Source organism: Xenopus tropicalis, chromosome 7, assembly GCF_000004195.4.
Source record: "Xenopus tropicalis strain Nigerian chromosome 7, UCB_Xtro_10.0, whole genome shotgun sequence".
In the NCBI taxonomy this organism is placed as follows: domain Eukaryota; kingdom Metazoa; phylum Chordata; class Amphibia; order Anura; family Pipidae; genus Xenopus; species Xenopus tropicalis.
The window spans coordinates 118,914,369-118,932,118 of record NC_030683.2 but is presented as its reverse complement, the minus strand read 5'-3'; the positions used below and the strand labels follow the sequence as shown (position 1 = coordinate 118,932,118).

The window sequence follows — 17,750 nt, the reverse complement described above, 5'->3', positions numbered from 1 at the left end:
TGCGTCTGCAGAGCGCCTACTGCGGTGGTGTGAATAGGGACTTGCTTTATTAAATTGTGAGCTAGCTTCATAGTCTATGGATGAAATTTAGTGCACTGTGCAGTGGTGCTAACATTAGGGCACTGGAAATGTGTCGGCGCTATACAAATATCAGGAAATAAAAGTAAAAATAAAACTGCTCTAATAATTGGTTGCTGTGGGCAGCTGCCCTGGGGCACTTTGGCACAGTGTTAGCCAATGAACAGTGTGTCAGGGTTTGTGCAGTGTCTGACTCTGAGGGACAGGATACTTAGTCACTTTCACTTATGCTCCTGAGGACCCATACCTCCCAACATTTTGAAAATGGAAAAAGGGACCAAAAAAAACGCTGCACGCAGCGCAGCGGAAAATTTTGGCCATACCCATTTTTTTGCTCAGTTCCCCCAAGAGACCTGTTTAGCTTATTAGTTACAGTTGTATCTCAGTGCGGGGCTTTTTGCCTTTCTGTAGTCTCTGCCAAAAGCCCACTTATTTAATTAAAACAAACATTAAAAGAAACATTGGGCCTGATTCACTAAAGTGCGATTTAACGTGCGCTATTTATAACGTGCGTTAAAATTTTTTACCGCGTCTTAATTTTGGCGATTTTTCACACGATTCACTATAAGCATACTCGCGCTTTTTTACGCGCGATATTGCATGCGTTATTTAACTCGCGAAAGACTATTTCAATGCGGTATTTGCTGGTACATGTGCTAAATTACGCCCGCGAATAGTCACCGCATATGAATGGTAGCTTAGAAATAGTGTATAAAAATTGTTGCCGCATATAAATGGTGTATATAAATATTAGCCACATATAAATGGTAGCATATAAATAGTAGCTTATAAATAGTAGCATATAAATAGTAGCATATACAGTAAATGGTATCATATAAATAGTAGCATATAAATAGTAGCATATAAATAGTAGCATATAAATGGTATCATATAAATGGTAGCATATAAATAGTAGCATATAAATGGTAGCATATAAATAGTAGCATATAAAATGTATCATATAAATAGTAGATGCTTATAAATAGTAGCCACTAGTGATGAGCAAATGTGTTCTGGTTATCTTTAGTGAAAATTAGCAAATCTTTCGAAAGATCCACGAAACGGCAAAAATGTTGTGCGGGCAAAAAAATTGTTGCTGTGACTATTATTTTTTGACGCTTGTATAAATTTTTGGATGTGCGGTGAATTTTTGCGTGGCAAATTTTTTCAGGCGTTTCGCCATTGGCGGATTGTTTTGCGAAACGCATGAAAAAATCCGCCGCAAAAAAATTCAACGCACGTCCAAAAATTCGCTGCGAATCCATGCCTGGCGAAACATTTCATCACTTGTAGCCAAATATAAATAGTCGCGCAAATGAACGCACGCCATGTTAGCCATACACGCCAATACTTGCAGAAAATTACTGTATTAAAAATGAACATTTCCCTGCAAACTGGCGGCTGCGTCACTCTAGGGGAAACACATACTTGAATAAATAACACTGTAAGTCCATATTTTATTGCAAAAAATAATTTACTGTACTTTTCTATAATTTTTCGCCTGCCTGTAGTAGGTGTTAATTTTCGCATAGCCGAATGCGATATTTAGCGCGCAAAAGTTATAGTGAATCATGCGATCGTATTCTTTTCAGCACGGAAATGAACGTATGCGGTAAAACTAGCGCGAGAAATACCACATGCGAAAATGCAACTTATCGCATGCGGTAAAGCTGTAGTGAATCGCGCGCTAATTGTCGCGTCTTTTTTACCGCAAAAAAGCGTGCAATAAACTTTAGTGAATCAGGCCCATTGTATCTAAGTGCCGGTGACGCTTGTTAAGATTTCTTGGCTCTCTGCCAAAAGCTACTTTTAATTAAATTGGTATCTTTTTTAGTTTCAGTGCAGGAGATCAATGGAAAACGAGGGACTTTTCATTAAGAATCCGGGACTGCGGGTTGAGCTGTCAAAAGAGAAAATCAGGACAGCTGGGAGGTATGCTGGGTCTGACCGTAAGCTCTGAGGCATAAGACACCTAGTCCCTTTCGCTAATGCTCCTGAGGACCTGTTTTGGTCTTTGGTGTTTATTCAGGATAATGACTGACTTGAGGTTGATGCCTCCACTGGGAGATTAGTCGTCCGTGATAAATTTCTGGTACCGCAGGCAACTATTCTCCCCAAAAAGCCTTTCCCTTGGCGATAAAGGGAGTGGCCGATGGAAAGGACTACGCCTCACTTTTTTTTCCGAAGCTGTGCAAAGTTGCCTGTGGGAGGAAACAATGGGTGACTTTGGAAAAAACGAAGCAATGTGTAGGTCTTTCCACTGGCGATTCCCTTTATTGCCGAGGGAAAGGCTTTTCGGGGAGATTAGTCGCCCACAGTAGCAGAGATTTATCGCAGGCAACTGATCTCCCCATGGGACATTAGCCTAAAAGTATTTAAAAGTCTGAAGGTTGTGCTTATCTAGTACTGCAAAGCAGCCAATCAGATGTTTGTTTTCAAAAAGCTGACCAATAATTGCTACCTTCTAATTGGTTGCTGAAGGTTACTAGGTGGTTGAGTCATATGGGCCAGCCCAAAACCCTTGAATCAGGAGGGTTGTGGCCAGATTTATAGCCACACCAATGCCATGCCTTGACATGTCCCATTCCTTACGTATTCCCCACCATTTCCCTGGCCATAGATTTAAAAATCCACTTCATTGGTGAGGTTACCAAACAAGCGGACCTGTCCCAGAAATGCCCACCTTCAGGTCAGACTATTAGATTACAACTACAGGAAAGCAGGTGGTCAGGGTGAGGAATGCATCAAAAAGATTTTTAAACCTGCCCAATAAAAGCTGGCCAGGTTTTGCCCATATAGTCAGGCAGGCCCTTTGGAGTGCCCTGCATACAGCCAATAGGCTGCCAACTCAGAATAGAGCAGTGATCCCCAACTGGCTCACATGTTGCTCCCCCAGTGCCCCCAAACCAGGTAGTTATTTTTGAATTCCTGACTTGGGGGGCAAGTTTTGGTTGAATAAAAACAAGATTTCCTACCAAATAAAGCCCCCTGTAAGCTGATAGGGTGCATAGAGGCTACCTAATAGCCAATCACAGCCCTTATTTGGCTCCTTCATGAACTTTTATGGTGCTTGTGTTGCTCTCCAAGTCTTTTTACATTTGACTGTGGCTCATGAGTAAGAACGGTTAGGGATCCCTAGTCTAGAAGTACCAAATTGGCAGCTTTATGGATCCATGTATAGCTGCCTTAAAGTGATACTGACATAAAAAAAGGACTTTTCAAAATATTAATGTACATAAAAGTTACCTGTAGGTAATATTGCTTGTCTTTCACCAATCAGCTTGCTCTTGTAAGTAATTGTTACTTGAAGTCCCTAAACCTGACTGTTCTGCCAACCTGACTATCCCTTCTCAGCCTGTCAGTTACAGCTTCTAATGCTAACGGCCTCCTGCTGCACAAATATGGCCGCCCCCTCATAGAGGAACATGTGGATCAGATAGGGAATGTAAAAGCACCAGGTAAATACTTCTAAGGCAAAGTTATAAATAGCATGCAAAGACAATTATATGACAGATGTAAAAAAAATGTTTAATTTCTGGTGTCAGTATCTCTTTAAGATAAATAAGAAAGTAATCATCACTCTCTAATGTTAAACACATTCACAAAATATTTTCAAACAAGAGCAAGGGGCAAAATTTGCATGCACTTTGCTGTTATTTATTGCCACAACCCTGCTTTGCCCCATTCTGCCCAACTACACACCCTGTCCTTCCCTTACCAGAGTTGATAGGTTTGCTGTGTATATGAATGCGGACCTTTGGTTGGATCATGAGGATTGTAGGCTTAGGCTTTCATTCCCTGGCTCATATTGCTATTTTAGGGGATGTGAAAGGGTTACTGTCCCCTTCTGTGTAAAGTGTAACCTGTGCCTTGTGGGAAAGATGGGTTTCCATTGACCCAGGCGTGTAATGGGTAATGACATATATCATCTGGCTGTGTGAGATATATTGAAGTTCTGAGACTGCACTAGTTCATTACCTGTGTTTGTTCATCAGTAAATCAGTTGTTCCTTTTTAAAAACAACTGGCATCCAAGATTTCATTTGAAAGCTTGTGTGAGTTTTAGTTTAGCTCGGCGACTTTACCTCCCCTAATCTGCTAGCTAGGGACCAGCTGAGAAAGAGTGCTTGTGGCAGAAACAGACCCATGCAGACTGTACAGTCCAATTTGAGGACTGTAAAATGCATATGGCCTGCGGTGTGAGTGGGTGTGGTATAGGCAGGCAGTGGGTGTGTTTGGGTGTGGTCATGACAGACTGTGGGTGGGGTTTAGCCTGCACTATAGGTGGTTATTATTTCATTCATTTGGAGCCACATTCTGCTTAGTAGGCAGGGCCATATTTAGTGCTGAATTCTCCTTCTGGGAAAATAATGTGAGCCTTTACCAGCCTTTCCATAGCGTGGTATCTCCTACCTACTTCCTACCTATCGCCTTCCTACTCTTGAGATTTCTTTCTAATTCAGATTTTTATTCTGAGACCAGCATTTGTCCATTCCACAATTTTTTCATAGTCACTGCCTGTATTTGTGCTTACCAATCTAAAACCATCTGCACTGTGTATAGGAGCAACCAATAATCACTTTGGTTTCTTCACAGGGTAAATGTGTTGTGAATGGCTACAAGTTGGCGCCTTGCTGTAGTTGGAAGAGTTCTGCCGGCGGAACACCTTTGCCTATGGAGATCCATGTTGTGTTTGGTGCAAGGCCATCCAGGTTGCTCGGTTGAGCTATGGAACTATGTAATTACCACCTGTTTCAATGCAATTGGTAGGTAAACACCTTTTACCAGGTCTGTAAGAGTAAATTGGGGCTCATACACATGGGTGTTTTGCAAAATGATTAGTTTCACCAGTGTTTGGTGGTTAGATGTGCCTGTGTCAGTACGGCAGAAAAGAAAGAATAAATTGCATTTCAATTACATTTTTTTGCAACTTGTATGGCAAAACTAGGGGATGCAGTGGGGTAGGGTTAACAACCCCTTTAATCAAAAGGTGCCAACCCTAATTAACCATTGCATTTCTTAACCAATCAGGATCCTTACTAATCTGTTACTAAGCACAAAGAATAACTGGACCCCTTGATCATTTATTACAAAAAAACGTTTTTATTGACCTAGATTTCCATTGGTGGAAAGAGAAAGAAAAAAGCTGAATGCAGTAACGGCTACAATTTAGTGGTAACACCAAACACTGAGAAAAGGGCAATGTTCAATAAATAGTGCTAAGCCCCAGTCAGGGTGCATAAATGTTTAGCGCAATTTAGTAAATCTGGGACATGCTTCGTCTTCCGCAGACAACGCGCCTTCTGCTACTAACAACCCCCATTTGCGTTGTGAGAATCGGAACCAGAGTTGTAACCTTTCCAATTGGGGAATTCACAGTGATTCTCATGTTATCTCCACCCAGTGCCCCTTCACTGCCAGGTCTGACTGCTATGGCCTGTTTGCAAAGCCTTGTGGGTGCTATTGATGCCAAGGAACTGGAAGTAGCTGTTTGTCACGAACAAAGCCATGCAATGCTCTGCACACAGATCATATAACTGATATGAGCTCCCTGTGTCTCTGTATGTAATATATGTTGCTCTGCTTGAGTTTCAGGATATAGGTATGCTGTGCACATACATAACATATGAATATAAATATGTCTGCCCAGATATATAGCTATACATGGCTCTGCAAATATACAGTGTATAGGCATGCATTGCTCTGCTTGTATACTGTGTGTTGGTACACCTTGCTCTGCAATGCACCGCGGGGCCCCTCTTCCAGAGTACGGCTCTTCCGAAATCTTCAGACTGCCTCCTCACACTCAGTTTAGGAGATGAGTTTGAGCAAGAGCAAGCCGTAGGCTACTGGGCCAAGCAAACTGGGGAGGACAGAGGGTGCATGGCTGCAAACAAGTGTCTTCTTGGTGAACTGGGAGCTTCCGGGAAGTACAAGGGGATTGTTGGTCTCACACATATTGGTCTGCATACAGCCTTGCATTGCGTAGGGGGCTGTTAGGAAAGGGAGAGATTGCAAAGAAATGAAATATTGCCATTAAACATCAACCTTCAACTACTATAATACAGGTATGGGACCAATTATCCAGAATGTTCACAACCTGGAGTATTCCGGATAAGGGGTCTTTCCATAATTTGCATAGCTATACTTTATGTCTACTTAAAAATCAGTTAAACCTTAAATAAACTCAGTTTTGTCTTAAATAAGGATTAATTACATCTTAGGTGGGACTAAGAACTGTTTTATTATTGCAAAGAAAAACATTCTCAACATTTTCAATTAATTGATTAAAATAGAGTCTATGAGAGATGGTCTTCCGTTAATTCAGAGATTTCTGAATAATGGGTTTCTGGATAACAGATCCCACACCTGTAGTAATATTTACAGTTTATATTAGAATAAGTATCTTATCCACAGAGGTGCAAGGGAGCCCTGCAATTTACGCCAGCTTGAAAGGTACTTGTTTCGCTTGGGATACTTACTGTTTCTATGTGAGTAGGAGTAGGTGAAGCATTTATTCTCATCACCGGTGCATTCCATGGTCGCCGTATTCTTGCATTTGTCAGTGTTGCTCTCAGAACAGTAGGGGCATTGGAGCTTGTTTTTCTGTGCACTTATTTTGGGTGCTGAGAGGTAAGAAGAGAGGGGGCTGATGTTTAAGCAAAAACAGCTATTTCTTTATCAGAAACAATGCAGTGTCTGCCTGTTTTTATATCTATAATTTGCATTTATGCATATTTTTTACACTGTGGACACCAAGCACCTTATTGCAACAATGGAGATAATAGCCTCTGGGAAGGGACTTGGGCTGTGGGATAGCAGGTATAGTAGGGAGAGATGGTGCCTATAGTAGCAGTGGGGGATAAAACCCTTTGGGAAGGGACTGGGGCTGTGGGATAGCAGGTATAGTAGGGAGAGATGGTGCCTATAGTAGCAGTGGGATAATAGCCTCTGGGAAGGGACTGTGGCTGTGGGATAGCAGGTATAGTAGGGAGAGATGGTGCCTATAGTAGCAGTGGGATAATAGCCTCTGGGAAGGGACTGGGGCTGTGGGATAGCAGGTATAGTAGGGAGAGATGGTGCCTATAGTAGCAGTGGGATAATAGCCTCTGGGAAGGGACTGGGGCTGTGGGATAGCAGGTATAGTAGGGAGAGATGGTGCCTATAGTAGCAGTGGGGGGATAATAGCCTCTGGGAAGGGACTGGGGCTGTGGGATAGCAGGTATAGTAGGGAGAGATGGTGCCTATAGTAGCAGTGGGGGGATAATAGCCTCTGGGAAGGGACTGTGGCTGTGGGATAGCAGGTATAGTAGGGAGAGATGGTGCCTATAGTAGCAGTGGGGGGATAATAGCCTCTGGGAAGGGACTGTGGCTGTGGGATAGCAGGTATAGTAGGGAGAGATGGTGCCTATAGTAGCAGTGGGGGGATAATAGCCTCTGGGAAGGGACTGTGGCTGTGGGATAGCAGGTATAGTAGGGAGAGATGGTGCCTATAGTAGCAGTGGGGGATAATAGCCTCTAGGAAGGGACTGGGGCTGTGGGATAGCAGGTATAGTAGGGAGAGATGGTGCCTATAGTAGCAGTGGGGGGATAATAGCCTCTGGGAAGGGACTGGGGCTGTGGGATAGCAGGTATAGTAGGGAAAGATGGTGCCTATAGTAGCAGTGGGGGGATAATAGCCTCTGGGAAGGGACTGGGGCTGTGGGATAGCAGGTATAGTAGGGAGAGATGGTGCCTATAGTAGCAGTGGGATAATAGCCTCTGGGAAGGGACTGTGGCTGTGGGATAGCAGGTATAGTAGGGAGAGATGGTGCCTATAGTAGCAGTGGGGGGATAATAGCCTCTGGAAGGGACTGTGGCTGTGGGATAGCAGGTATAGTAGGGAGAGATGGTGCCTATAGTAGCAGTGGGGGGATAATAGCCTCTGGGAAGGGACTGTGGCTGTGGGATAGCAGGCATAGTAGGGAGAGATGGTGCCTATAGTAGCAGTGGGGGGATAATAGCCTCTAGGAAGGGACTGGGGCTGTGGGATAGCAGGTATAGTAGGGAGAGATGGTGCCTATAGTAGCAGTGGGGGGATAATAGCCTCTGGGAAGGGACTGGGGCTGTGGGATAGCAGGTATAGTAGGGAAAGATGGTGCCTATAGTAGCAGTGGGGGGATAATAGCCTCTGGGAAGGGACTGGGGCTGTGGGATAGCAGGTATAGTAGGGAGAGATGGTGCCTATAGTAGCAGTGGGATAATAGCCTCTGGGAAGGGACTGTGGCTGTGGGATAGCAGGTATAGTAGGGAGAGATGGTGCCTATAGTAGCAGTGGGGGGATAATAGCCTCTGGGAAGGGACTGTGGCTGAGGGATAGCAGGTATAGTAGGGAGAGATGGTGTCTATAGTAGCAGTGGGGGGATAATAGCCTCTGGGAAGGGACTGGGGCTGTGGGATAGCAGGTATAGTAGGGAGAGATGGTGTCTATAGTAGCAGTGGGGGGATAATAGCCTCTGGGAAGGGACTGGGGCTGTGGGATAGCAGGTATAGTAGGGAGAGATGGTGCCTATAGTAGCAGTGGGGGGATAATAGCCTCTGGGAAGGGACTGTGGCTGTGGGATAGCAGGTATAGTAGGGAGAGATGGTGCCTATAGTAGCAGTGGGATAATAGCCTCTGGGAAGGGACTGGGGCTGTGGGATAGCAGGTATAGTAGGGAGAGATGGTGCCTATAGTAGCAGTGGGGGGATAATAGCCTCTGGGAAGGGACTGGGGCTGTGGGATAGCAGGTATAGTAGGGAGAGATGGTGCCTATAGTAGCAGTGGGATAATAGCCTCTGGGAAGGGACTGGGGCTGTAGGATAGCAGGTATAGTAGGGAGAGATGGTGCATATAGTAGCAGTGGGGGGATAATAGCCTCTGGGAAGGGACTGGGGCTGTGGGATAGCAGGTATAGTAGGGATAGATGGTGCCTATAGTAGCAGTGGGATAATGGCCTCTGGGAAGGGACTGTGGCTGTGGGATAGCAGGTATAATAGGGAGAGATGGTGCCTATAGTAGCAGTGGGGGGATAATAGCCTCTGGGAAGGGACTGTGGCTGTGGGATAGCAGGTATAGTAGGGAGAGATGGTGCCTACCCCCAAGGTGCCCCCGAAAGCCACGCCCCCCTAACCCCCCACAGGGGCCCCCGACATCCTACCATGAGCGAGCATAAGTGAAACGCGTCAGGGGAGGGACATCTGCGGCCGGAGCAGCCTGACCCTGATAATAATTCATCTTTTTAGAAAAATTAGAGCACAGAAATGTCTGTTTTGCCTTCAGTGCCACCAGCTACCTAAATGTGCAAAGTAAAACCCTTAGAAGACTTAAAAGCAAATAGAAGAATTAATATTATATATATATATGCAGGACACTGTACAAGCTACAGGTAAGGTGAGGGATATACTCACGTTCAGACCTCTGAGGTTTGCATTTGTCTGTATTACAGCAAGTGGTATCGCTCCTTTGCACGGTGTTATTTACAGACATACTGAATTTCTTATCACAGTCCTCTTTCACACCGCAGGAATAAGTGAAGAACTTGAATGGTAGGCCTGACAATGAGAAAAGGGGATTGGTTTTACTTTGGAAATTGGAAGCTGGACCTCCTCTTGGTCTTTATATTCTCTTGAGTCACTAGCAACCTCTGGTTCTGCAGCCTATTTATGTCTAATCAGTGGAATCAGATGGAATCTGCTCTAGTCTAGAATATGCATTGTCATCTTGCAGTTAGATATACCGTCCCATGTTTCTTAGAGACCTATGAAGTAAGTGTTTTATTTCCCAATATTTCCCTATTTCCTCTTATCAAGTTGGTCAACATGTTCCAACTCATTGAGCCCAAATGATCCCAGCTTATTGTACCCCAAAGATTCCAGCTCATTAGACCCCAAACATTCCAACTCATTAGACCCCAAAGATTCCAGCTCATTAGACCCCAAAGATTCCTGCTCATTAGACCCCAAAGATTCCAGCTCATTAGACCCCAAAGATTCCAACTCATTAGACCCCAAAGATTCCAGCTCATTAGACCCGCAAAGATTTCAGCTCATTAGACCCCAAAGACTTCAGCTCATTAGACCCCAAAGACTCCAGCTCATTAGACCCCCAAAGATTTCAGCTCATTAGACCCCAAAGATTTCAGCTCATTAGACCCCAAAGATTCCAGCTCATTAGACCCCAAAGATTCCAGCTCATTAGACCCCAAAGATTCCAGTTCATTAGACCCCAAAGATTTCAGCTCATTAGACCCCAAAGATTTCAGCTCATTAGACCCCAAAGATTTCAGCTCATTAGACCCCAAAGATTCCAGCTCATTAGACCCCAAAGATTCCAGCTCATTAGACCCCAAAGATTCCAGCTCATTAGACCCCACAGATTCCAGCTCATTAGACCCCAAAGATTCCAGCTCATTAGACCCCACAGATTCCAGCTCATTAGACCCCACAGATTCCAGCTCATTAGACCCCACAGATTCCAGCTCATTAGACCCCACAGATTCCAGCTCATTAGACCCCACAGATTCCAGCTCATTAGACCCCACAGATTCCAGCTCATTAGACCCCAAAGATTCCAGCTCATTAGATCCCAAAGATTCCAGCTCATTAGACCCCAAAGATTCCAGCTCATTAGACCCCAAAGATTCCAGCTCATTAGACCCCAAAGATTCCAGCTCATTAGACCCCAAAGATTCCAGCTCATTAGACCCGCAAAGATTTCAGCTTATTAGACCCCAAAGATTCCAGCTCATTAGACCCGCAAAGATTTCAGCTTATAAGACCTACCTGTATTACTTATGTTGCTTTCTGTGACAGTCAAGAGACATTGATTCTTCCCATTGCTGCAGATGTTTATAGTTGCACACTCATCCTTGGTACTGTAGCTGCAGTTATAACATTCTAGAGAGAAAGCTTAAGAGAAACAAATCATATTTATTAAGGCTGGAAACAAAGCAAACATGGTTTAATGCTTTTAAAGTTTATTATGTAAAGGGAGAAGGGGCATAAGGCACAAAAAGGGTTGTTTTTGGCTTCTACTGAAGTGCGCAAAGTGCAATTTCACGTGCAAATCCACATTTTTTTTAGCCATAATTCAGCATTTTTCCCCATAATTCCAGTGTCACTGCAGTCGCCAGGGAAGTGCGACTTCCTGATGTCTCCAAACGTTCTATGGGAGAGCAAGGTCACACTAGAAAGGGAGGTTTGAGAACAAACTTCATGTTGGTTTGAAAAACGCAGTCACTGAATGAAATCTGATCTGTTGTTGGCTCCACACAGTTTTTCTAACCTTGGACCACAGTTATATAGTAAAAACCGCTGTGAAAAGTTGGGGACCCTTGTTTTAATAGTGTCTGAATGGCAGCAATTTAAATTTCCCCACTGAAAGTCAACAAGTGACATCTGATTGGCGGTTGGTGGCTCCGCCCACTTTTTCTAACCTGGAACTGCAGTTTCCCAGTGACTAACTCTGCAAAGTTTAGGGACCCTAGGATTAATATTAAAGAATGGCTGTTAGTGGCCCAACCCACGTTTCCTATTTTTGAACTGCAGTGCCCTAGTGACCAACTTTGCAAAGTTTGGGGGCTCAAGCGTAAAAATTGTGGGACTGACCAACACTGAAATGTGAAATGTGATTGGCTGTTTGTGGCTCCGCCCACTTTTTCTAACTTTGAACCGCAAATACCCAGTGACTAACTTTGCAATGTTTAACAACCCTGGAATTAATACTTATATAATGGCATCAGTTTAAATGTAAACCAATGAATTTAAATTTCCCCACTGAAAGTCAATGAGTGACATCTGATTGGCGGTTGGTTGCTCCACCCACTTTTCCAAACCTAACCTGCAGTCCCCTAGTGACCAACTGTAGGAGTTTGGGGACCCTGGTGTTAATACTATGATAGTGGCAGCAGGTTAAATTTCCCCATTGAAAGTCAATACGTAAAATCTGATTGGCTGTTGGTGACTCCACCCAATTTCTCTAACCTTGAACCACAGTTACCTGGTGCCTAGCTCTACAAGGTTTGGGGACCCCGGCGTTATTACTGTAAGAATGGCAGCAGGTTGAATTTCCCACATTGAAAGTCAAAAGTACAAAAATCTGATTGGCTGTTTGTAGCTCCACCCACTTTTGGGCATCCAACAAATAAAATATTTTCATTCAGGCTGACCCCATGACTATGTGATTCAAGTTTAGGGAGTGTAGCCTCAAAGCTGTAAGATTGGCAGCAGTTTCAATTTCCCCATTAAAGTCAATTTGATTGGCTGTTGTTGGCCCCTTTCATTTTGGGGCATCCAACAAATGCCGCTGTTTCATTTGGGGTGACCCCATGATTATGTTATTCAAGTTTGGGGGGTGGAGCTTCAAAGCTGTAAGAGTGGCAGCAGTTTGAAAATCTTCCCTATAAGAGTCAATGGGAAAATTGGGGGGTTCAGAGCGGCGCCGCAAAAAGATGGGGGGCGGGATCACTTAGAAAAGCCCAAGCAGCCTGCTCCGCTATAGGGCGAAGATGTGTGGGGAGTTTGGGTGTTGTACCCCTAAAACTGTAGGAGGAGTAGCGTTTAGAAAATGGGGGCGCTAAGAATAAGAATAAGAAGCAGAAGAATAAGCTGAAGAGGAGGAACAGTCTGTGGGGTTTCAGCCCAATATAACATACATACGCCTGGGAAGGAGCCGCACTCTCAAGTATAAAAACAACAAAATGTCTTTATTTCACATATCACTTGTGTGACTTGTGTCCAATGTTTTGGTCCATATTAGGACCTTTATCAAGGATACATATATGTATATTTATACAGTATATAGGGATCAGAGGACTCTTTCCCCTGTTTTTCTGTCTGTGACATCATCCAGCCCAGTTACAGACTGGAGAGAAATCCAATTGGCTGGGAGCCCCAGTGCACTTCTGGGAGAGGAGGAGGGCCTGGCTTTGGAGCCAACACCAGGGGCGGGGCCAGCGGCCAGCGGGTTATAAAGGATTTCCTGCTTCAGAGAGAGACAGATCCAGAGCAATGGAGAGCAGCTTCGAGGGAGAGAGCGTTCGGCATCTTGTTCAGCTGCCTGTGGGTGCCTGTTGCCATCCTTGTGTCCCCCTGTGTGAGGACAGGTGCTTCAGGTGCTGCTATGTGGGAGCAACTGCCTATCCAAACTAAAGGGACTGTTCCAGAGGCTGAACTGGGCGAGGGTATTTCCACTAGGAGGGGAGTGTGGGAGTGCGAAGCTTCCGTGAAAATTCACAGCGGAAACATTCATTGCACGTCAAAAAAATTCACTGCGCGTCAAACTGGTTGCTGTCGCGTCAAGAAAGGGTGTGGTCGCATCAAAAAAATCACGCGACAAATGCTTTTCGTGAATTTTTCGCCGTTTCCTGAATTTTCTTGCCGTTTTGCAAATTTTATGGCGAAGCGAAACGGGACTGATTCGCCCATCACTAATTATTTCCTAGTGGAATTCCAATGAGGTGTGCTCCTCAGTGTCCACTAGGTGGAGGCACTGTGCTTAAGTCCTATTTCCCAGTATTTTTCATGCACAGGGAATTCAGTCTACTGAAACACAGCCCGGAGAAGTGAGAGTAATCCAATTTCTGCGGACATGTGCCAAGAAGGGGTTACATATAAAAAGGGTTATATATAAAATGATTTTCACACTGGCACACCCTATAGAAATCTTCACAACTTCTGTGCCATGTGTCTATAATAAAACAGGGTGCGCTGGTCTGTAATTCATTTTTTGTATATTCAATTTGCAGTATGTGTTTTGTATTAGAGTGCATACTGTATATATACGGTCATTGGCAATGGGAAAATGAAGCATTACTCTCCATTAGTTTTGAATTTAACAAAAGCCAATGGCAGAAGAAGATAGTTGCTTATCTATGGAGATGTTTAATATGACCCTGTTGCAAGAGCTACATTTGCTGATGGCAAAATGTGGAATTTTGCTGGGAATACATTAATCTTAAGGTTAATTGCAATGTGTTTATCTGCACAATACGAGGGTTAATGATTTAAGCCACTTGCCTGGCAGACTTGTAATGATGCTCCCGCCTACCAGCAATTTCTCTGTATATTTGTTCATAATTATTTGATAATGCTTAACTGTAATCTGATCCAGACTGGGGTTCTGGGAAAGAAATCAGACTTCCAGCAGACTTGCCGGGTGGATTACGCTGTTCTGCTGATAAGCCGTGGCTAATGCATGTCTCCAAGGAGCCGCTCCTGCTATCTGTCAGTTGCCTGTAATATCCCATTGCGCCTGGCTTCCGATAACTGGAATGCTTTCTGCCGTTATCGTCTTGGCTTGTCTTACCTGCTGCAATGGCAGAGAGTGGCCTCTGAGTGTCCTTTGGCCACCCCGGGCTGTCACAACTTGTCTTTTTTCCAGATTTATAGGACTGTCTGTGCTCTCTAAGGCTTATCTCACACAGGGAGCAGCTACATATAGGACTGATTGTTTTCATGTGGGCAAATACATAGGCATCTACCTCCTGGGTGTTTTTTGGCCACACCCATGGGACACCTAAGGTGGCCACCTGGTCGGTAATACACAGGCGTATCCAGTAAATCACCAGCTAAAGCTGGGGAAGCTTATACATACTTGAAAATCACCCCTGGAATGCTCCAATTAGGCCCCATAGCCCCTATAAGACAGCTCTTCCCAAGCAGCCAATGGCCCACATACCATCCATTATCTCCCCTTTGGCTGGGCTGCTAAATGTCTGCAACCCTAGGTTGCAACCCTAGGGACACCAACACCCTATTATAAATTTGCCACACCCTGTTGCACCAAGGCCATGCCTTTTGCTGTTGCGCCACTGGGGGGGGCTGGGGGGGGTGATATAGGGTAAATGGGTTTTGTATCTTATATCCAGTGCTCTTCAGCAATAAATGCAAAATTGTGAGGAGGACCACTAATGGGCAAGGAGGTTTACTGTCTAAAAATCACTGGGGAGCAAGACTTGATGCACTGTTGCTGACCTACAACTCCCAGCTTTGGGTTGTTATGAGACCCTGAGAGTAATGGTTCAGCAACAGCTGGAGAGGCACAAGTCAAAGGTTAATGATCTGGAAAGAAAAGAATATTGGAAATATAAAAGTGTACTTTACATATAATGACAAGAAGCAAGATAATTTCCTATATAAGGGGGTTGTGAAAGGCCTTATTGGCCTCACTTAACATCAACGATGGACATCTTGGAAGGAAGCAAGTGCTTCCCATGCCGTGGTCCCTGTGATTGCAGGCTGGTCTTGAATAGGACTAGTTAATGACAGGTTAGGCCTGTAAATAATAGTTTGTCCTAGAGGTGAGAGGCATTGAGTATACTTAGCACAGGCAGTTTTGGAGGTTTATGGGGGTTTTGAGGGGCACTAGGTGGCCTACATTTCAGCTTGGTTGACATCAAATTATGATGGCCATACAAAGGCTGGCTTTTGGGTTATGTGTTTTATGCTTTGACAGACCTACTGCAATGAAAAGCTATGCTGATCTCTTAAAATTGCCACACCTGGAGATGGCCAGACATTGGGGCAGTAGGGAGAAACAAATAGTCAGACTCTGCTTATGCTGGGAATATATATATATATATATAAATATAGCAGGAAATGAATAGGCAGTGTACACCATTAAATCCTGCAAAGGCAGGGGCTGGTTTTAAAGATTTTTTTGAGGACTATACCAAAATATTTTGGTGGCCACCCAGCCCGAAAGGATTATAGCCTAACTAGTAACAATTAAAAGAGCAAGTATAGGGTTGCTAGATCAGAGGGCTTCTCCAATGCTTCCCACAGCCAGCACAACCCATGTCACATAATATATGGCCCCTGCTCCACCCCCGTGTAGCTCCCTGGTTCCTCTGATACAGGCCTCCTCCAACTCCAAGACTAGGTGTAGAGTGTGTACAGGGGTGCAAGGTACCCAATGGTCACTAATAATATGCTGCACCCCAGGGATCCATTAGAAACTGGATACTAGAAACTACAGTAGAACAATGCCCCACTGGAACCAAGCAGTGTGGCTTTAACCAGGGCTTGTAACTGGACAGACATATAATGGGTATCATTGAGAAGCTCTATGGCAGCACTATACTTTGATACTAAATAAACAAGCCTACACATACTTGGTGATTGACCTATCTTCTAAGGTGGGACAGGTATATGAAGAAAACTCAAAACTGTGGCTCTACAGCTGTTACACAGTAGCAGCTCCCATCATTCAAATCTCAGGAGCAGGGTTCCTGCTGAATATGGCATTGAGAACGCAGCTGAATTCCAATTATGAGGAGAAAAAGCAAATGCGCAGCCACCAAGAAGCCAAATGGAGTGCGTCCGGAGACGAGGGCTGGGGGTGCTGATGACGTGTGCCATTTGCCTATACTTCTGGGTTTGGGCTCACTTCCAGGGTTGCAGTAGTTGCAGCCTCTCTTCTCCTTATTTTCTGATGGATAGAAGACCTTTTTCCAGTCTCTCTGTCTCTTTTCTTCTCACTGGGTTTGGCTTAAGATGTCTCCTCTCTAATGTTTATTAAACATCTTTACATTTCTCAATAACAGGATGAACATGCTATGTGTGTGCGATGTGCGTCACAGCCAGACATTACCCAGACATGCACTATCACAGCTGCCTGCATAGATCTACATGGTCCCTGCTGGAATACAAACGTATTAGCAACTCAGAATTTATATAGAGCAGCAGGCAGGGGACACAGCTACTTACCCTTTTTGTCTGTCTATGGAATAGGGTGGGGGGTATTAGTATTATTTTTTTTATATAACATCCAATTTTTTATAACATCTCTTGGGAACCAAACGAAGGGCAATTTCAATGGCAAATCTGGAATAATGTTAGTAAAGAGTAAAGGCTACACAGAGATCCCCTAGAGGGGAGGCAATGCAGACACGTAGCCCTAGTGGCACACACACACATAGAGGATCAGGAGCACAGACAGCCATAGACTCACCTGATTGCAGCCCGGCAGACAGAAGCAGCAGCAGGACCGCTACAGAGCTCATGGTGCAGCGCAGACAGAGATGTGGCTTCTGCAATGCTTTATGGAAGCTTCAGATCATCACATCCACAGGGTGTGGCTTTTTATACGCAGGATGGATGGGGGAGAGGGGCAGGATTTGGAGAAGAAGGGGATACAAAGGGAGGGGGGGTGAGCAAACCAATGAGTGCAGGGCCAAAGGAAAGAAGTGTGCGTCATTTCATAAAATGCAAAACATTGAAATCATTGGCCTCTACCCCCTCCTCCCTGCCAGGGCTGTGGTCAGATAGAGGGGGTATTGGGCATTAACCCTTCCTTGCACAGAAAGGCCTATATATTAATATTATTATTAGGCCTATTATATTATTTTATATTATTTTAGAGCATCAGTCAGACTGGGGAGTTAACTTTTCTCTTTTGGGCAGGACAACTGTATCTTTTAATTATTATAACAGACCCTGCTCTGAATTCAAGCAAATCTGGACATAACCCCCTTAAATTCCTAGGCTTTTTTTTACTTGTCGTGGACCGGCCATCACCTGGGGAAGGGAGTAGGAGAAAGATGCAGTTATGCAGGATATAAACACTGCTCATTATAGGGAGTGGCTGGCTGAATAGACTTGAATGGCCTCCGGCACGCACACATGGCACAGACCCAAAACCTATAGACTGGC

General features: G+C 44.5%; 1 protein-coding gene across 1 annotated transcript; it reads right to left on the bottom strand.

Annotated features, from left to right (window-relative positions):
• Positions 1 to 5,157: 5,157 nt before the first annotated feature.
• On the bottom strand, positions 5,158 to 17,171 carry LOC100488682 (phospholipase A2 inhibitor and Ly6/PLAUR domain-containing protein). Its single transcript, XM_002939128.5, has 5 exons — positions 17,050 to 17,171; positions 10,881 to 11,006; positions 9,507 to 9,650; positions 6,560 to 6,703; positions 5,158 to 6,070 (listed from the first exon to the last, which is right to left on the bottom strand). Exons 1-5 carry the CDS (start codon positions 17,099 to 17,101, stop codon positions 5,889 to 5,891), a joined length of 648 nt encoding a protein of 215 aa, XP_002939174.1. The 5' UTR covers positions 17,102 to 17,171; the 3' UTR covers positions 5,158 to 5,888.
• Between the last annotated feature and the right edge of the window lie 579 nt (positions 17,172 to 17,750).

What these genes read in the sequence shown, in the direction of transcription:
- LOC100488682 (XM_002939128.5), bottom strand. Translation starts at nt 17,101, where the DNA reads ATGAGCTCTGTAGCGGTCCTGCTGCTGCTTCTGTCTGCCGGGCTGCAA. An exon ending in AAGCAACATAAGTAATACAG is followed by an intron (nt 9,651 to 10,880) that starts GTAGGTCTTATA and finishes TCTCATTGTCAG; the next exon opens with GCCTACCATTCAAGTTCTTC. An exon ending in CAAACCTCAGAGGTCTGAAC is followed by an intron (nt 6,704 to 9,506) that starts GTGAGTATATCC and finishes CTTACCTCTCAG; the next exon opens with CACCCAAAATAAGTGCACAG.